At 45.8% G+C, this 21139-nt stretch overlaps 1 protein-coding gene across 3 annotated transcripts in view; it reads right to left on the bottom strand.

Moving 5' to 3' along the window:
• The window catches only part of ELAPOR1 (endosome-lysosome associated apoptosis and autophagy regulator 1), a 69965-nt gene that overhangs the window by 20970 nt on the left and 27856 nt on the right, over positions 1-21139 (bottom strand). For all 3 annotated transcript variants that reach the window (XM_058538683.1, XM_058538682.1, XM_058538681.1), the window contains exons 2-7: positions 11472-11592; positions 9146-9338; positions 4185-4332; positions 3674-3754; positions 2940-3045; positions 2654-2803 (exon numbers count right to left, since the gene is read on the bottom strand). In XM_058538683.1, coding sequence (XP_058394666.1) covers positions 2654-2803; positions 2940-3045; positions 3674-3754; positions 4185-4332; positions 9146-9338; positions 11472-11592 — 799 coding nt within the window. The remainder of the gene's footprint in view (positions 1-2653; positions 2804-2939; positions 3046-3673; positions 3755-4184; positions 4333-9145; positions 9339-11471; positions 11593-21139) is intronic.

Below are 21139 nucleotides of genomic sequence, written 5' to 3'. Positions count from 1 at the left end.
ACAGCATGGCCTGACAAGCGGTGCATCGGTGCGCGCCCAGAATCCGAACCTGGGGCCACCAGCAGCGGAGTGTGTGCACTTAACCACTACACCACGGGGCCGGCCCCAGGAGTCCATGCTCTTAAACTCCATGCTATTCTATTAGGAAATGAATCCCTAATATTAAATGTAACACAAAGGAATTGATCCTAATGATCGAATTTTAGTTATCAATGAGAAAGATGCTTTTAGTTAAGCCTTTGCTCTTAACATCTCCACCCTCATTAGCAACGCCTTAGTCTAGGTCTTGGATACCAGCAATGCTGCCTGCTGCAAAATCTCTGCCTCCAGCCATTCCTTTCTTCATCTATTTTCCGAATGGCAGCCAGGGTAGTCTCTCAAAAGCACAAGCCAGATCATGTCACTCCCCAGCTTAAAATGCTTTAATGACCTCCGCTGCTGATAGGATCAACTCTCAATTTTTTAGCAATGGCACAGAAGGGCTGACACGTAATCTGTTCCCTGCCCACTTCTTAGCCTTGGGTGCTACTTCTCTCCAAGTAAGCTCCAGCCAGGCTGAGTTACTCCAAGATCTCTGAGCCTTCTGGCTTTGGCTCACACTTCTTTCGGAACATCCTGCCCCTATTGAATCACCAACTCATCTTTCAAGAGCACGGCCATTGAAGCCTTTTCTCCCACCCCAGAGAGGACTGACCACTTCTCTTTTTTGCCTCCACTGAACGCTACACTCAGCACTCCTATCCCAGCACCTACTGCCCCATGGAGTTACTACACTTAGGTGTTTCTATGACTGCGTTTCCACTTTTCGACATAAGCTGGAGGGCAGGCACCAGCTCTAATCCTAGCACCAAGCCCAAGCCCTGGTACATAGCAGGCACTCAGAATTTATTTGTAAATGGGTTACTAAATGGTCACAGGGTCTGCGGTCACTCCCTTTGTACACATTCCATCATAGGCTCTCATTAGACTCTCTCTGCATTTTCCCAGCCTCCCACTGACCCTGTATTCTAGAATAGTCAAGTCCCAAAGAAATGTAACTCTCCTTGTACCCTAAGCTGGTGAGGTGGTCAACAAACCGACCATGTTCTCCACAGTAAAAACTCACTTCCCAGTCAAAGGGGTGGATTGAGAAATCAGTGGTAGAAGAATAGACTCCAGGAATTCAGACTACCAATGTAACACTTTTAAAACAGCTCTCTGGATAAAAATCAGTTTACCTAGAGTTGATCAAAACACTCCCAGGCAGTTTTTCTAGAACCACCTTGCCATTCAAACCCTTGTACAACTGCTGGGCTGGAAAGGGAGCTGGAGACTAAGGCTAACAAAGGCTACCATTGATAGAGCAAGGAAGAGGAATAAGAAATTCAAGTGGAAAAACAGGAATTTAGACTCACAGATAAAAACTTCCTCCAAGATCTAAACATTCCTGTTCTTGCTGAAAACTATGCTCATTTGGCAAGATCTGTGTAGATAAATATGGCTTTTGTTTTAGGAATAGTGTAAAAATAAGCAGTTCACAAGGTCAACAGTGTTGGCTGAGCAAACACACACTGTAACACCTGAGTGAAGGGTGCGTGTGTCTGTGTGGGGGTGCAAGAGTCTGCTTGAGAGAGGCTTTGAGCTGAGTTTGTATATGGTTCTGTGTAAGAAAGGAAAAATAGAATAGTTATGAGTGTTTGCAGGGGAAGAGAAGGGACTCTTTCTCCCTACTTGGTTGTTCAGAACCTGTCTTGGAGACTGGCCCCTGTGCCAACCACTGGACTTCCTGAGCAGAGGGCCCTCTGGGTGCCCTGCCTGTCTTACAGCAGAGCCCTGCTTCCCCTGAGACCCCCTGAAATGACTAGGTCCTGTTTCTCAAGTTGGGTTGCTTTAGGAAGCTATGCAGGGACTATAGAAATAGGCTGCTTCCAAGCTGTCCTCTTATTTGCCCTTAGAGCAGTGGTTTTTAAACTGTGTTCCAAGGAACCCTGGATTTCCTGAAAGGCCTGCTTTCAATTCAGTGGATGCTCAGGCTGATAAAAGATTATAACTTCCATCTTTAGCCCTTGCTATCAAAATGTTTTGTTCATCAATACAGCCTCATAGCTCTTTTAAAATAACTTTGATAATAATTGTTATAAATTAAAATATATAAATTTATACCTCTTATCTACTGTATCTATTATTTATAACTATAATCTTATAATATATAAAATTTCATTAAAAAAAGATTGTAACTCCTGTCACTAGTTTTCTTAATGCCTCTAACCCTGACCTGCTTTCTCTTTTTGCCACACACCAGGCACTTTTACTGTCTAACGTACTACATAATTTATTCTATATTTATTCTACTTATTGTTTATTGTCTATCTTCCCCCATCAGGATGTAGATTCCATGAAGACAGGGATGTTTATCTATTTTGTTCACTGATGTATTCCAAGCACCTAGACTAGGGCCTGGCAGATAGTAGAGGCTCTGTAAATCTTTATTGAATGATTTCATTTCAAGAATGATTGGTGGAGTGTGGATTGGCAAGGCTCTTCCAGGGCCCAGAAAGCAGGGGTTTAAGAATTTTCATCTTCAGCATAGCCAGAAGGATGCCTCTACTTCCTGTTCCTCTCCATGCGTTTGTTGATACCCCCCACCAACTCTTCCCACCCTCAGAAACATCACCTGAATATTTGTCAGGGTCACACTGGTGGCAAGAAGTTTCTCCCTTATTTGAATACGAGTTGGCCGGGCAAAGTTTGCAGAAAGAGGAGCCCTGCTTGTCTGCGTACGTGCCGGGTTTGCAGGGGAAGCATTCTGAAGTGTAGGCCACCCCTAGGGAGGAAGAACAACAGAGAAAAGCAAGGATTGAGCCTCGAGACTGAGCCCCCTGGAGGCTGACCCCCTCCCTCCCCACAGAGTCATGAGGCCAGTCAGCAACAGACTGCAGACCTAAACTCACTCTCCGTACCTGTTATGGCGATGTTTCTCACCAGCACAGGCTTGGAAACTTTGGACCACACCGAGAAGGCAGTGGTTCTCCAATAGAGTACATTATTGCCTCGATTTAGCTCGACCTAAAAACCACAAACAGGAAGAGTCAGTTCAGTCACAGAGACAGATATCCCTAATCCACCGGAATGGCCTCTTGTTGGGACCTCTCCTCTTACAATCTCCACAGCAGTGCCTCTTCTGACCCTCTCCCTCAACTTCCTCAGCTTTGCCCTTCCTCCCATCTTGACTGAGCTCCTCTCTCCTTCTCAGCCTCCTCTTATAACCATCTCATGCCCTCTCCCCCTTCTCCCTCAATCACATATACCATGAGCATCTCAAAGGGCGAGACCAACGGATGGACCTGAAGGTATTGACAATAGGGTGACTGGAACTCCCTCATTCTTCACTGGTTCTAGTTATCCATGCCCCATCCCCAGAAGACCCAGCCCTTAAAGCTGGAAAGCTGCTGGTCCTTGGGGTCAAGCCATAGGAGCAACAAGTCAGCCCATGCCCATATTCTGTCAATTCAAGAGGAGAGAAACTATAGCATCCTCATCATGTCAGACCCCTGCCCTCTAGGGACTGAGGGGTGGAAGCCCAGACTGGGAGGAAGCACTTTTTGGAGGAAAGGCCCTTGCTCCCTTTTCTGGGATTTCTATGAAAGGATGGTATCTCCAGGCAAGGCTTAGGGAAGGCTGGTATGATACTCACACTGTGGAATTCCCATCCTTTTTCTGTGGTTTTCATCCACCTGGAGTCATCTGCACTGGGCTGGCACTGGTCATTCTGGACCTGAGGCAGCAGGAGTTTGGGATCAGAGTCTCAGCTTTCTAAGAAAATGGGTTCCTTACCCCACACTGCAGCAGCCCTCCGGAGGGCCCTTGCCAATTTCCTTTGGGGTCTTAGCTCAGAACACATGAGCCATGAAGTAGGGTGGGAGCTAGTTACACACACAAAACGTCAGTGCATTAACACCACAGAAATAATGTGTAACTCAGAAGCCGTTACATGCTGTTTGCATGTCTGAGCAGGGCAAAACACCTAGATCTGCCAGACTCTACTCTTCTCCCTCAGAGTCCTTGACTTCTGCCTCTCACAGTTCTCTCCAGAGGGAAAACAACTGTGGAAATTTCCCGGGCAAGACTACGCCTGTGGTTCCTACAAAGGAATTTGAGTCTTGGAGAGTCTTTACTTCCTCCCTTCCCCTTGTCCAGCGGCTTACGAAAAATTCAAAGATGATGCTGGAGTCTGGGTAGTAGTATTCGAAGTTGACAGTGCCGGACTGCTTCAGGTTGACGGCATACATCAGCGTGGCCGTGCACTCGTCCGTGTTGGAGGAGATGTAGTCTCCCAGGGGAACCCACTTGGACCTGTGAGGGAACAGGAGCCAAGTTCACCAGCAGGAGAATAGTTCACCAGCAGGAGCATAGCCTACCGGGCTCTGTGCGATGTGCAGGTCGCATGTCCTCCTAGGTCTCCGGGGGAATTCTAGACTTGTAATTCACAAGCAGAAGCTTGGACCTGAAAATGCTCAGTGAAAAATGACCTCCACATCAAGAAGCCTGGGTGGGGGTACAGCCAACAAGAGGAAGACAGGTGGGCTTGCCCCCACATTATGCAAAACTACCCAGAAGATAGAGGGCAAGTGAGAGGGGAGGATAACATTTATTAGTTGCTTACTGTCTCCCAGGTATTGAACTACGTGTTTTATATTCATGATTTCTTTCCATCAGTAAGAGGAAGTGATATCTTTTTCTTATTTAATAGATGATGAAACTGAGGCTTGGTGCCCAATATCACGCAGCCAGCAAGTGGCAGGGCTGAGATTCAAACCTAGATCTGCCTAACTCCAAAGCTGTCAAAGAAAGTCAGCAGATACAGCTATTCTTCAGACCTCAGAACTCCATCCAGTCTAGTCCACCTGTTTTTCTGGAAATGTACACTTTTAGATGCTACATGTAACTGGTTTTTGTTTTTGGTGAGGAAGATAGCCCCTGAGCTAACATCTGCTGCCAGTCTCCCTCTATTTTGTATGTGGGATGCCTCCACAGCATGGCTTGATGAGTGGTGTAGGTCCACGCCCAGGATCCAAACATGCGAACCCAGGCCACGGAAGTGGAGGACACCGAACTTAACCACTACGCCATGGGGCTGGCCCCTCTTCTTTAATTATTACCACTCTATAATGTTGCTTTGTGTGGTTCTGCCGTATTTATTTATGTATTACTTGTTGATGGGCGTTTAGATCGTTTCCAATTTTTTGCTATTGTGCACACTCTGTTGAGAACATTCTTGTTCCTGTCTGCTTATACACATGTCTGAGGGGAATGCTTGGGAGTAGACCTGCTGGGTTAAAGGGTATGTGAACCTTCAACCTTACCAGCTACTGCCACATTGTTCTCCAAAGTGGTTGTTATCAATTTACACCCACCGGCCGTGTAAGAGAGTTCCTGTGGCTCCACATTCTCCCCAAATTAGGAATGGTCAGACTTTAAAATTGTTGCCAATGTGAGGTGGTAGGAGCTAGTGTCTCATTGGGCTGTATATCTTATTTCCTTGATTATTAGTGAGGTTGCACATCTTTTCTTAGTTTATTTACAATTTGGTTTCCTCTTGGGATCATACTTTAATTCTTCTTTAATTGTCTGTCTTCCTGGCTGGTTTGTAGGTGCTCTGAGGGCAGAGACCAGACTGATCTTGCTCACTATTGTATCCCCAGCACCAAGCCCTGGGCCTTGCACATAGGAGGGACTCAGGGGATTAAACAGATCAATGTAGGAAATGGGTGATCAAAACAACCCCCCTATTTCACTGTTTTGCTTGAGACCATCCCAGGTCTCCAATTATTAATAATGACCAGTGAAGGGGACCTCAGATTAGTCCCCTGGTTTCCCCCTGTGTTTGTCAGAATAACATGGTCCCTTCAGCTCTTCAATTGTTAGTGTTATTCTCAAATGGAAGCATATCCAAAATACCTAAGCTGAGCTCATCCAAGATACCCCAGCAAACCTAACGGTATTGATTTCTCCCGCTAAAAGAGACAACACAATGCTGGCCTGCTCCACGGCATCAGCTATAAATAACTCCTGAAGCTGGATGAATAATTAAAAGGATGCCATAAGTGGGTTACATTTGTAAAATGCATCACAATTCTGATGTTTTTCAGAGCTGTCCGTGGTGAAGATCATTTCATGTTCAATAATGACAAGTCTTGATTGATTTCTAGTGCTAGGCATGGCTCCAAATTCTTTACCCGTATCATCTCATTTAATCCTTACCACAACCTATAAGAAGGGTACTATTTTTATCACCATCTTTTAGGATGAGGGAATTGAGGCAAGTTGCCCACGGTCATTCAGCTGTGACCTGCTTATTCCTGCTTTGTTTTACCATGGCCCTGGGAAAGGGAGGCAAGTTTTTAAAGAGAAATTCTCACATGGCAGCTACCCAGACCCCACCTAGGTCACGCTGTGTGACACTGTTTCATACGTTCAGGTTAGAAAGAAGAAACTGTACAAGGAAACTTAGAAGCTTCCAATGTTTGAGACCCTCTTTAATGTTTACATTTATCTTTCTCTCATTCGTGTTTCACCTTCACAGTATTTGGGCTTCTGTTCTTTCTTCTCCACTAACACACAACATCCTTCCTATATTCCCTCTTCACTCCTATTGCCTCTTGCTTATCCCAGTCTTGGATCTGAGGACTGTTTCCAGCACCTTAGTCCTGGGACATTTATCCAGGAACCAAGGATGATCCCTGAAGACTTGGGATCCTGCCATGGGAACTCCGTTCATTTGGCTTGTTTTGTTCCCAATTATTTATTTCATGTCTACTTTGTGCCCGATGTTAGACGCTGGAGATACATCAAAGAACAAGACACACCTAATCCCCACCCTCTTGGAGCGTGCATTCTATGTCTAGTTGAGGAGACAGAAACTTAACTAACCGCACAATTAATCACAGAGTAATAACTGTGATAAGCGCCATAAGGAGAAATACAAGATGAGGCAAGAGTGTGTACTAGGAGTCTGTGGGGTCAGGGATGGCTCCTTTGAGGATTTGAGGATGTGACGTTTAGGCAGAGACCTGAGGTTGAAGCAGGAGTCAGCTAGGCGAAGAGTTGGAGAAGAGTGTGTTCAAAGGCCTTGAGGAGGGAAGGAGCATGGTGGCCAGGGTGGCTGGAGCATAGTAAGCAAGAGGGGAGGTACCTGAAAGAGGCTGGAGAAATGGGCAGCGGCCAGACCAGGCAGGGCCCTGCAGGCCACGGCAAGGTATTGGATTTTATTCCAAGAGCAATAGGAATCCATAGAATCCAGGGTTTTGAGCAGGAAAGTACTGTGGTTGGCTTTGTGTTTTAAGAAGATCAGTATGGCTGCTGAGTGGACAGTGGCCTGGAGGAGGCTGGGAGCGGAAGCAGAGACTGGCTGGGAGGCACAAGAGGCAGAACAGGCAGGAGGTGGTGATGGCTTGGGTTAGGTTGGAGGCGGTGGGCATGGATTCAGGTGAATACACGGTAGAGCAGGAAAGCCAGACACTTGGTATCTTGGTACCAGCTCAGTTATTGCCTATCTGAGGGGCAGTGAGGAGATCACAAAACCTCTCTAGGTGGCCATTTCCTCTCCAAGACTGCAGAGGAGAAACATCCTTTCCCCCTTCCCAGGGATGTCTGGGACACCTTAAGATCCAGGCCCTGAAGAAGTCTGTGCCGTGAAAACACAAGTTGTTATTAACCTACCGGCCCACATCCTGCCTTGCTGAGAGATAACAATTTCTGGACTTTCAGTGCAGTCTCCAGAGAGAGAGAAACACTTCCTTTGAGTGGGTAGGAATTGAGTGAGTGAGCCCGACTTGCATCTTGTCCAGGCTCAATCACATTCTCCATTAGGCCTTAAATGGGGGTTGGTCGTCCTAACCCACACATTCCCTCTCCTTCCAGCTTTAATCCTCTCTAGCTTTATCTCTGCTGACAACATTGTCATCCTAATGATTTTGATACATAATATTGAATTCTGAAATAACATTAAAATTGGACTATTAGATGCCTGCTGCCTGGCTCAGACAATGGTACTTCTAGGAGATTTAAGTAAAGGAATGGGAGACATTGCTCCCAGTTTTAGAAATCCAAGTGTAATACAACTATTAATTCCTTTTTATACTTTTGATCACTCGAGTATAAGAGAAATTTTCCTGTACTTTTCTCCTGTATTCTTTGTCAACATTTAACAAAGAGCAGTGGACGATTGTCTTTTACATCTATGCATCCCCAGGACCCAATATTGCCTGACACACTATATGTTATTTGAAGGTGGCAGCGTGAGGCAGTAGAAAGCTTGGGGCTGGGTGTGAATTGCAATCTCACCATTGTAAGCTGGGTGACAAAGGACAAGTCACTTAACCTTGCTGAGCCTCCAGTTCCTCATCTGTGTAATGGGAACAGTAATACCTATTTCACAGCGCTCTTGTGAGGATTATAGAAAATCATAGACGTAACGCAACCAGAAGAGGACCTGAACTATAGAAGGCACATCATTTAATTCCTATCCCTGGAATTAAATGTCCAAAGATTTGATAAGGATAGCTTACCAGTTCTCCAAGTAACCTGGGCTGAGCTTTTCGATTACTGAAAAGATCTCCTTCTGAGCTGGAAAATTTTCTGGTCACCAGGGTCTCAAAGGGTTTGGAAGATCTCAGCCACCACTGACCAAAGCTCTGGTCCTACACTATCCTTCTCAGGTTAGGCAGACCAGTTTTAGAAGTTGGCACCAGAGCCAGGAAGATACCCAATGCTTTGCACATTGCGTTGCAATCAAGTTGAGGAAGTTTATTGGCTGATCTAAAATTCAACGATGGAAATCCAATTGGATTTTGTTTTAAATGGACTGGGCCATTTAACCCTTGTCCATCTTGTCTACCTCTTTCTATTTCCCCATGTTTTTCACCTGTCACAAATGCCTGTCAGTCACAGGTAAGCTTAGGTCAGTAATAGTGGGCCAAAGTGGATGTCATGTCCAACAGCCTGTGGGGACCTGCTCCAGCCCTCACCCCGGCAACTTGGCTCCCTTTCTCCATCCTCCCTACGCAGCCTGAGGAGCAGGAGACGAGGCTGTCGAGTGCTCCCTGCATCACTTTCCCCAGCACAGGAAGGGGGGAGGTTAGCGGGTAGGGGAGGAGCGGCGACTCACGAAGTGCAGTTCTCCGTGGACTCCGTGGTGCTGTCTTCAATTTCCATGTTGGCTGAGAGGCTGGCAAAGCCGTGGGGCAGCTCATCCCACTCATCGAACCGGATGCCTGTGCCGAGGGAGTAGCGGCCCTCAGCGCATGGCTTACAGGACTGGTCCTTCATGTCCAGAAACTCCCCAGCTTTGCAAGAGAAGGCTGAAACACAGAGCAGGGGCAAGGGCAGGGTGGTGAGGCCGCTGTTGTCCCAGGAGAAGTGGGAGGGTTGTGGGCACCCTAAAGCGGGGAGCAGAGGATTGAGATCTAGGAGTTTGACCCACTAATATTTAGAGCCATAGTACATCTTGTATGATTCCACTTACATGGAATGTCCAGGATAGGCAAATCCACAGAGACAGAAAGCAGATTTGTGGTGCCAGGGATTTGGGGGAGGGGGCATGGGGAGAGACTGCTAGTGGATATGAGGCTTCTTTTTGGGGATGATGAAAATGTTCTGAGATTGGATAGTGGTAATGGTTATGCAACTCTGTGAATAGTCTAAAAACCGCTGAATTTTACACCTTCAAGGGGTGAATTTTACAACATGTAAATTATATCTCAATAAAGCTGTAACTTGAAAAAAAAAGATTTAGGGCCATGGAAGCTCTGCCTTGCTGTGGGACTTTGGGCTTGTCCCTGACGGTCTTATGTCCCAAGGGTGTGGACTCGGTCATTCTGAGAGCTCTCCAGTGAAGAGAATACCAGTCTCTTGAGCCGATCCCTCTGAATGGTGCACAGCCCTTCAGACTTGAATTTCCCCCTTGAGTATCTGGCCTCTGTCTCCTCCTTTCTGGTTCTACTGCCACCAGCCTAATTGGGATTCTCGTGACCTGTTAGCTCAACTGTTGCGATGTCCCCCTAACGAGCTCTGTTTCCTGGTTTTGCTCATTCTGTGGTCAGAGGTATCTTTCTGAAACACTGATATGTACTGTTATTCCTGTCATTTAAAAAATAATCAGACCCTCCCCTTTGGTTATAGAATGAAGCTCTCAGCCCGGCATTCAAAGTCTTCCACAATTTCCCCCCAAACTAACTTTTCAGCTTGATCTCCCACTACAGACCTTCCTCCACCCAGCCCCACCTGTTACCTTCTCTGTGTGGCTTCCACCCTAGACCACCTGTTCCTCCCTGAATGTGTCTGGTGTTCTTCCACCTCCAAACTTTTGCTCAAGTTGTTCTCCCAGCAGTTCCTGATCCCTCAGCATCCATAACTCCCATTCTTTTTCACCTTGTATTAACACATCATGTTGACGTGTGTCTCCCACTAGGCTCTGAGCTCCTCTAGGGACGGTGACTCAGTGACTGACACAGACATAGCAGGGGATCCATAAAGGTTTGCTGAGAAAATGAGTGGATGAATGAATGAATGCTCCTTCCACCAGGCTGTAAGCTTCTGAAGCCAGAGACTGTGCCTTATTTATCTTTGTGGTTCACACAGCATGTGCACAGAGTGCTTAATAACATTGGTCAAGCTAACCAATGTTAGATGGCTCATTTGTTTCCATTAGTCACACCTCAGTTCTGCTTGGATCTTAGATATTCATTAATTTAACAGGTATTTATTTGCTCACCTACTGACCCAGGCACTATGCTAAGCTTATTCTAGATTTTAAATGCTTTTAATTTCCTTTCCAAATCTTCAAATATTCCTTGATTCTAGTCCCTGATTTTTATTGTTATCTCCTTTGCATTTCTAAAAAGAACAGTGCAGAGGAAATAGCTGCCAATGGCAGGTAAGTTGTGACTACGGAGGTACAGAGATGGGGACAGAGCTGTAGGCAAGTCACCGCCTTGCTGGTTGCACAGTCAGCCCCACAGTCAGGAGGATTCTTGTTCCCTGAAGTGATACCCAGTGCATTTTAAAGGTCTGTCTCTGCAGAAATTCATCTTCTCTGGCTTCCTTTTCAAGAACGAGAGCAAATTGCAATCTTTCCTAATGACTGATTGTGAATGGTGAGTGTAGATTGGAGAGAAATGCATAGGCCAAAAAGAAACTGTATGCAAACAGAAAAAAATATCTAAATGGTACTCAGCTGAAATTACTTATATTTTTACCCTGATGGGACTTAAATTAAAAAAAAAAAAAGCAAATTCAGATACCCAGTTTGCACCCATGAAGTAACATTTCTGCACTAAATCTCAAAAGGGTTGGGGATGGGGACTAACTGGGGAAAGATCTGATTCCTTAAGGCAGCTGCACTGGCGGGAATGGCCTAGCTTGGCTGGCAGGCGGCTGGGGGCAGAGGCCAAAGCTGAGCGGCGGGGCACCCCTGAAGCAGGATGGCTGCTTACAGCACTCGGTGCCCTTGACGGGGTCGGGGAGGCTGGTGCACAGGCCCGGGGTGTGCGGCACGGCGACCCTCCACCTGGAACCCGTGCTGTCACATGCGGTGTACTCGTAGTGGTACTCAGACTGCAGGGGAGAGAACAGTGGGCAAGATGTGCATTAGCAGTGATCAAACATTGACAGCTTCCCACCCATTTCCTGTCCAGCACGATGGCTACCAACACTCATCAACACAGTAATGGGCAGGCACACCGGCGGGGAGCCCGGCATCATGGTGCCGAAACGACTGTTATGAAGCACATACAAGAGCTACAATTATTTCGATCATTTCTCTCTACCCAGCCATCGTCTAGTCCTTAGAAATCCTTGTGTGTGTGTCTGTGTGTGTGACTCTCTTTGCTGTTGTGTATAAATAATGTCCTGATAGATCAAAGAAATGTGGGAAGGTAACTAAAGAACAGGCTAGAAACAGGTGCAGTTTTTCTTATCCCAAACTGTAGAATTTATGAGCAAGGACTGGTCCATGAAAAATTTACAAAGGATTGTCACACAAGCAGTGTTTCTATTTCTGTGTCCTTCATGCTCCCTTCTGTCCAAAAGACTATAAATTCCCACCTTGCATTTTAGAAAAACATCATATTTAGCCTAGGGAGGTGATGTGTTCTCCTCACGTGAGCCTACTCATGCCTAATTTCTCTGGGAAATGGGAAACTCACAGTTCAATTGCTTTACCTGAACTGAGAATAAACTAGGTAACAACAACAAAACAGCCAAATCAAGTATTAAACAGAGCAACAAGAAAAACAATAAAGGGGCCGGCCCAGTGGCATAGTGGTTAAGTTCACACACTTCACTTCGGTAGCCCGGCCCGGGGTTCACAGGTTCAGATCCCAGGCGCAGACCCACATACCGCTTGTCAAGCCATGCTGTGGCGGTGACCCATACAAAGTAGAGGAAGGTGGGCACGGATGTTAGCCCAGGGCCAATCTTCCTCAGCAAAAAGAGGAGGATTGGCAACAGATGTTAGCTCAGGGCCAATCTCTCTCACACACACACACAAAAAACAATAAAAAGCACTACTTGGGAGAATGAAAACACAATTGATGTGCCAAATATCCTTAATCACTTCTTACTCTTTTAAATCTTGTAAAACATAACAGACCACAGAATTAATGTGATTTTGGCTCTGACAAATATTTTACAATCAGCACTTACCTAAAACTATATTCAAGTGCAGAAGTACTTTGTATTATTGTGTCCATAAGAAAAATAGATTTAATGTCCCCCTTCAACTCATAGGAAAGCATTATTGCACAACATGTATAAATGCAAGGAGCTGAAACTAAAAATGAGACAGTTTGAAATCTGCTAATCTAAGGATGCATCAGAACCAAAAGGAGAAAGCTTTACCTTTTGGAAAAGGTAAACGGGATGCATTTCATCTATTCTAAGATGCATATTTCTTTCACATTTTAACATCTGTTAAATCAAGATGTGGCTTATAATTGACCCAATAAGGGCACATTGTGTCCTATTTTAACTGATAGAGTTTTTTCTTTCTTTATGGTACATAAAAAATGGCATGTCTTAGAAGCAATGGCATCTCAGACTTGTGGAAATATGATAAACATGTCGTTTCTCGATCTGTAGTTTCAGAAATTTGGGATGATGAGTACAATTTTAGAGCTCTGTTTTTATTTTCCTCTATTATAAATTTTTACCAAATATACACTGTACGCCTAGCACTTAGAGGTACCAGATGTTGTGCCCAGGATGCCTCAGGACAGCAACACATAGACTCAGCACTTTCATCCAAAGGGAGAAGATGCAGGGGAGAAGGGGAAAATGTGGGGAACTGTGAGCCTAACTTTTTTGTGTGTGTGTGTGAGGAAGATCAGCCCTGAGCTAACATCCGATGCCAACCCTCCTCTTTTTTTGCTGAGGAAGATTGGCCTTGAGCTAACATCCGTGCCCATCTTCCTCTACTTTATATGGGACGCCACCACAGCATGGCTTGACGAGCGGTGTGTTGGTGCGTGCGCGGGATCCAAACCTGTGAACCCCAGGCCCCCAAAGTGAGTGCGTGCACTTAACCGCTTGCGCCACCTGGCCTTCCCCTGTGAGCCTAACCCCCTGTGAGCCTAACTTTTGACGAGGATCTTTGGCTTTGCATTTAGATGTCAGTGTCATCTAGGAAAGAAAGAACATCAGGATGGGAATTCTTTGTGCCCTTGGGCTAATGTCTCCCTGGGTCTATTTTTCCTGGTAATTCCAGTCTTTTCCTTATCTCAGAGGACTCTGAGATAACTAGGGCAACTACACATATATCAATTCCAGGTCTAAAAATGATACTCTCCAAAAGGTTTTGCGGCAAGAATGAAGAGTAAAATCCACAGTATGTAAATTAAATGGAGAATTGAGTGAACCAGGCAGAAAGGATTCGATGTTCTGCCTGTGAACATAATTACGCCAGTCATTTGCATAGTGTTTCCACACCATCTCATCTGATCTTCAAACTCCCCATAAGGCAAGCAGAGCAGGGTTGTTTCCTTCATTGTACAGATGAGAAAACACTCTCAACGGGGTGAAATGGTCTGTCCAAGGTCACACAGCTGGCAAGTCGCTGAGCTAGAACCCAGGCTTTCCCACCAGAATCCTCCACCCTCATCCCTCTGATCAAACACAAACTCACACTGGGCCAAATTTAACAGTCGAATCTAAAAATTAAAAAAGACAGTGTTGGTTGTCTGCCAGCAGCCAGTCGCACTTCTGAGGCCTGAGAATTGGTGTTAAAATATCTAATCTGTTTGAGCAGATAATTTCAGCTCACTCTGACTGCATTTGGCCTCTTGGAGACACTGGGCCAAGTCCATTTCTTTTCATTGTCTTTCACTTGGTGTCCCCTGGGTCCCACTCGGGTGGGAGGTTTGCTGGGAAAATGGTGGTTCCAAGCCTTAGAAAATTTCCCTTTCAATATGTGCTAATTTACTTCAAGTCACTTGGGGATATTTACACCGTCCAAGGTGGCTGGCTCTGCTGCAGCTGTTCCAGATCTGAACCACACTTCGAGATCTCACCATTCAAGACTAAGCTTAGACAAACACTTAAATCAGAGACGTAATGGCAACACTCATCAATTATATTCAGCTTTCTGCAACAAATCATTTCTCCGACAGTATCTCAATTTACCCAGTGATCTGTCTTTGAAAGTGTATAGTCTGCTTAATATACAGATTCACAAAGAAGGCACAAATATATTCAGTATATATACCCAGCACACAATTCCTTGCTCCCCCCATGACCAATGATATGACACACAGCCAAACCACAATTTTAAATGAGGCACAGTAGGCAGTGGCTGCTGCTTGTCCATCAGGGAAAGAAGGGAAGGGTTTGGAAATGAGGGGAGGGCACCTTAGTTAATCCGCCCTCCCCTAAATCACCCAGCCACACGCAATGCTCCCGGGGAACATGAGAAAGAAAAGGAAAAAATGCCAAAGCTGGAATCTGCTTTGCCAAATACTGAGCTATCTGTTGGTGACACTGATCTTTCAACTCCAGAAGGGTCACTCAGACCCACAATGTTTTTAGTCTTTGCTGTCTAGGTATTGAGTGGACTGCTGAAATGATCAAATAATTGCCACGTCAGGATGGTACCTGCATGGAAATGTGTCCTTCCTTCCACATTTCCCCCCACTCTTTCAAAAACAGGTCTTAGTTTTTTAAATGATTATCAAAGTAATAGATTAGAGATTAGAGATTGGTGGTCACCTATCGATTAGGTGCTAGAGATGCATGTGGTTGCCATCCACTGTGGAAGATATATAAGCTGCTGAGCTGGTGACAAAGGGATGTGGTCCACAACACAGCGGTGGTTAGCCTCTTTGGCGCGCCCTAAGTAAATAGGCAAGCTAGAAGTGACCCCTCCACCCCGTTACCACACGGTGCTCAACTTGCCTCATCTAGAAAATGGGGAAATACAAATACTGCCTCATAGGCAGGGGTGCTGTGCACAGTTGTGCAGGCTACGCACAAGGCTGTCTAGCTCAGGGCGTGAGCAGAGGTTGCAACCTAGCTCAAGCTTTGTGTGCTGGGTGGTGTGCCCTATCGTGGGGCTGATGGGCCCAGAAAGGGGTGCCTTTTTCCCATGTGCAATAGGTCAGTTGTGAGGGTAAATAAGATGATATAGGTTGAGCACTTAGCACAGAGGTTTTTTAAATCTTCAAAACAACCTAACAAAGTAAGTACTATTATTTTACCATTTTACAGATGGGAAAACTGAGGCATCGAGAGGTGAAGTCAGTTGCTCAAGGCCACGCAGCGAGGAGATTGCCAGGCTAGGACTGAACCAGGCAGTCTGAGTCTGGAGCCTGTGTTCCAGGCTGCTGGTGTTTGAGGGCAACCTGCGTGGGCTCCAATCACACTCACAAAGTGTGTCTGGGGCCCAGCACTGGCTCTCAAGCTGCTGAAAACTTTGCAAGGAAAGCCAAGGGTGTAAAAGACTCTGCAAACAGAGCCCAAGGGGGAAAGAGTCGAGCCCAGCGCCTGGCATGGAGAGGCTGAAAGGCAGTTTAAAGTTCGTTGGAGGACCTCCCCTGTCATGGACATCTGATGTTTTTGCCTGCCCCCTCCTCTGGTGACAGAGCCTCTTTAGGAGGACATATCCCCTCCTTAGTATATTCAGTCTTGGTGGCATTGTCAAATGGGGTGGCCCACTCTCCTCTGCCCATGCAGAGACATATGGCCCACACAAGGCCAGTCAGATGCTCTCCCTGAGTAAGTGGGAGGTGGGATGAGGAGAGTGAAGACACTTAGCCATCAGTAGGGACCTGAGGTGGGTTGGAACTGAGGGAAGGATGGCCAGGAAAGTAGGATAGCTGGGGATAAGCCCCCTCCTTATTTCTCAGCTCTACATAGGGCTGGCCTTGGTGCCCCCACCAACCCAATTCCACAGGAGTAATAAAAATGAAAATTATGCCAAGTGAAATAAACCAGTCACAAATGGACAAATACTGTATGATTCCACTCACGTGTGGTACCCAGAGTAGTCAAATTCATAGAGACAGAGAGTAGAAGATTAGTTGCCAGGGCTGGGCCCCTGAGCAAAACAGTTTCAGTTTTGCAAGATGAAGAGTTCTATCAGTGGATGGCGGTGATGGTTCACAACAATGTAAATGTACTTAACGCCACTGACTGTATACTTAAAAATGGTTAAGATGTTATGTGTATCTTACCACAATTTTTTTTTTGGTGGTGAGGAAGATTAGCCCTGAGCTAACATCTGTTGCCAATCTTCCTCTTTTTGCTGAGGAAGATTGGCTCTGAGCTAACATCTGTGCCCATCTTCCTCCATTTTGTATGTGAGACGCCACCACAGCATAGCTTGATGAGCAGTGCATTGGTCTGCACCTAGGATTCGAACCTGTGAACCCCAGGCCGCCAAAGAGGAGCACAGGAATTTAACAACTACACCACCAGGCTGGGCCCCACAAATTTTTTCAATTAGGAAAAAAAGTTACGTCACAGGTCCTGGAGAGCGTGCCCAATCTCTGAGTTATTCTATTAAGTTCCCCAGAGAGTAGAAGACTGATGATCTGATAGTCTAAATTTAAGAAACATCCCCCAAATAAATTTTTTTCATTATATATATATATATATATATATATTTTTTTTTCCCAATTACCATCCATCCAATTGGTTGGCCAAATTCAAGAGACACCAAGAGGGAAGAGTGAAGGAAGGAGTGGAAGGCAATGACAGAGTGGACATCATAACATCCTCACTGGATATGCCCATGGTGGTTCCCTGGTGTTTATGTGTTTGCTATTAACAACTGCTTGAAAGCATTGCATTGCAGTTGTGCAAGTAAATATTAACTGCTAAGTTTTTTTTTTCAGACATTCTGCTCTTTTGGAATTGAAATATTTAAACTCTGAAAATATTGTTAATTTAGAACATGTCAGGTCTTCTACATTCTAGGAAAATGATGTTCACTTATTCCACATTCAACAAGTATTTATTGAGGACCTATTATGTGCTAGGTTCCGGTGAAGCAGTGGTGTTTGACACAAAGTCACAGCTCTCAAGGAGCAAATACGTATATATGGTGGGGAGTGTGCCGGCAGGGGTAGGGTGGGGAGGGGACAGACTATAAACACATATACAAATAAGCTAATTTCCGGTCTTCCACATTCTCTACAATTAACTATTATTGCATGTTCTTCATTGCCCTCACTTTCTCCAGAGTAGGGTCTTGATGTCTGTAATGGACTGTATATTTGTGTCTCCCCAAAATTCATATGTTGAAGCCCTAATATGACGGTATTTGGAGGTGGGGCCTTTGGGAGGTAATTAGGTCATGGAGGTAGAGCCCCCATGATGGGATTAGTGTCCTTATAAGAAGAGGAACAGAGCTAGCACTCTCCCTCTCAGCCATGTGAGGAGACAAGCGAGAAGATGGCTGTCTGCAAACCAGGAAGAGTGCTCTCGCCAGACACTGGATCTGCTGGCACCTTGATCTTGGACTTCCCAGCCTCCAGAACTGTGAGAAATAAATGTTTGCCTTTTAAGCCACCCAGTCTATGGTATTCTGTTATAGCAGCCTGAATGGACTAAGACAATGTCTAAGGACTCTGGCAAAGAAAGTAACATGTCTCTGACTCCAAATTGACATTAACCATTGAACCACACTGTTTCTTTTCCATTGATGATGGTTTGAAAGCCAGACCCCACAAACATTTAGCCTAGCTGCTTAGAAGTAACCTCTGCAATAGCAGAGCTGAGAAGACGGAGATGGCCAGCTAGGACTGTCAGAGGGAGAAGAACTGGGGGATTGGGTGGTGGTGAGGTCTGCTGTTCCACCGGCCTTCTTGCCTGGGTGTTTCTCCAGCCCAGCCGGTCAAGGATGCTGGCAATGGGTGGCCCAGACTGGCTGGAATGTCAAAGGGCTGCCCCCAAACGGGCCCTCCAGGGGTTAACACAGGTACGCCCAGGCTGGAAATGTCCTCAGGGGAAGCGAGGGCTCGGCGGGGGTACTAAAACTAGCCATCCGAGAGAGAAAGAACAAATGCCCTCGGTGGTCCTTCCACCCCTCTGGACCTCAGTCTTCTCATCTGTACACTGAGAAAGTTGGACTTAGGCGATTTCTAATTTCTAAGATTCCTTCCAGTTCCAATACCTTATTATTTTGCAGCTGGTACCTGCGTGGAAATCTGTTCTTCCTTCCACCTTTTTCCCCCTTCCTTCAAAATGGCACATCTTAGCTTTTAAAATAATTATCAAAGTAATAAATGTTAATTGTAGAAAAGATGAAAATACAGGCTAGAATTAAAAAGAAAATAGAAATCTGCCGCAAGCCCACCATGCAGAGATCACTATTTGTAACGTTCTATTGTATTTCTTTCCAGAGTCTTTTTCTATACACACATATTATTTTTAAAAACAAAGTGAAGATCATATGGTACATAGTTTTGTATTGTGACTTTTTTCCATTTAATTTTAGGTCACAAGTGCTTTCTCATGTCTTATGGTTGCACCATAGTTTCTTTAACCATTCTTCTATTGTTGGACATTGAGTTTTGTCCAATTTTTCCTTATTTTAAATAGCACTACAATGGAGCTTTCTGTGTATCGCTGATTATTTCCTTTGGATAGATTCCCAGAAGCAGAACTGCTAGGGTGAAAAGTGTGTTTCTTTAAGATTTTTCATCAGGAAGGGAGATTTCTAAGAGAAAACAGACATCTCTAAGCTTTTTTTTTTTTAACTTTTATTATGGTAAATTTCAAATATATATATTTTAAAATAATATTATGAGCCCCCATGTACCCATCACTCAACTTCAATACTTATCAAGTTCTGACATTTTTGCTCATCTACCTCCACCCACTCCCCATTTACTTCCACCCACTCCTCCTCACTTGAAGTTACTTTTTACAGTTATTATTTTTAAAGGTGAAGTTTGTACGTTGAAATCCACAAATCTTAACTGTACAATTTGGATAAATGGGTACACTTGAGTAAAACACTGACGGGGCTAAGAATCACTGCCCAGAGACTGCTGGGGGAGAAGGGACAACCCCCTGCCACCGCCACCCCACAGACGGAACACAGAGCCCAGCAGGTGTCTCACATCCTGAGTCCTGCAATCAGGAGCCACAACCACCCAAGGAAGCTGGAGATCAACACAACCTGGGTTTGTCTTGGCTGGGACAGGGCCTGTGTCAAGAAACAGGTTCTTAAGTAAACCCGGATTCTGACTAGAGGCCTTGGGTCTGGAGGAGGCCACCTCCAGCTGTTCCCCCAACCGCATGCTCAATTCCCTTCTCCTCTCTGTCCTGAAAGGCAGATGCTTTGGGGAGAATGTCAAGATGGGGGCAGGGGAGGCCAGGCAAACGCCCCGAGGTTGGCACAGTGGGGTCGACAGGTATTTGCTGACTCAGTTGCAAACGCTCCTTTGCCTGGAGAGCACCTGACCCAGACGGAGCAGATCCCATTCAACGATTCCGACTGCCAAGGAGAGACCAGCCCTTTGCTGGGAGGGAGGAATGAGCCCTACTTAGCACAGAACATGGAAAACCACAGAGAAGTGTTAGAATTTGAACATCAGTGCCCCAAATGAGACTTTCTCTTAGGCCCAGTCCCGGCTGGCTGGTTTCCCGAGCTCCTGTTCTTTGTTCTTTTTGCTTCAGTCTGCCTTCACAGAGGTTTTGGGCGATACTCCAGCTGCGGCTCGGGGGCACAGCGACCTTGCTTTGACCCCCTGTGAAGGGTGCCACAGGTCCTTTTCTGTTGTTCTCCTGCCGTCAGACTGGGGAGGGCAGGAGGGCGTCTCCTTCTGTCCCTCCTTCCCACCCTCCTAAGACTGCCCACTCAGTGGCAGTGTCTCCTGGGGCCTGGGGCCTAGACGTACCAGCTCTAGACCTCTGGTGCCTACACTGTCTGATCATCACAACTGCCTGGAGATCACGTTAATAATTCAGATTCTTGGGCCCTACCCCCAAGGTTCTAATTCTCCTGCAAATCTTTTTCTCCTTCCTCTCTCTTTCAAAATTCACTCTTCTATGCCTCAAGACTTAAGTATTTATCCCATTTTGGAAGCCAATCAGATAAACAAATCTCCCACAAGACAGGGGTCCTTAATTGACGGTCCATGGTTCGCTTCCCCCATACAACCACATGCAGAATTGTAGGTAGGTGCATTTTTCCAGGCAAAGGGTCCACGTTTTCATCAGATCTTCTACGGAGTCTGTTATCCATCCCCCCACAGACAGAAAACCTTAAAATCTGTCATGATGCATTAGTGATTTTAAAATACCTTCATATTTTATCAAACAAAGGCTGTTCACTTTTTTGTGTGTGTGTGAGGAAGATTAGCCCTGAGCTAACATCCATGCCAATCCTTCTCTTTTTGCTGAGGAAGACTGGCCTTGAGCTAACATCCATTGCCAATCCTCCTCCTTTTTTTCCCCCAAAACCCCAGTAGATAGTTGTATGTCATAGTTGCACATCCTTGTAGTTGCTGTATGTGGGACGCGGCCTCAGCATGGCCAGACAAACGGTGCATCAGTGTGCACCCGGGATCCGAACCCGGGCCGCCAGTAGCAGAGCGCGCACACTCAACGGCTAAGCCACGGGGCCAGCTCCCAAGGCTGTTCACTTTTTAACAGGGGGCTG

The sequence above is a fragment of the Diceros bicornis genome, chromosome 4 (genome assembly GCF_020826845.1).
Source record: "Diceros bicornis minor isolate mBicDic1 chromosome 4, mDicBic1.mat.cur, whole genome shotgun sequence".
Classification (NCBI taxonomy): domain Eukaryota; kingdom Metazoa; phylum Chordata; class Mammalia; order Perissodactyla; family Rhinocerotidae; genus Diceros; species Diceros bicornis.
Note: the sequence above shows the minus strand (reverse complement) of the source record. Positions and strands in the feature narration are given on the sequence as shown.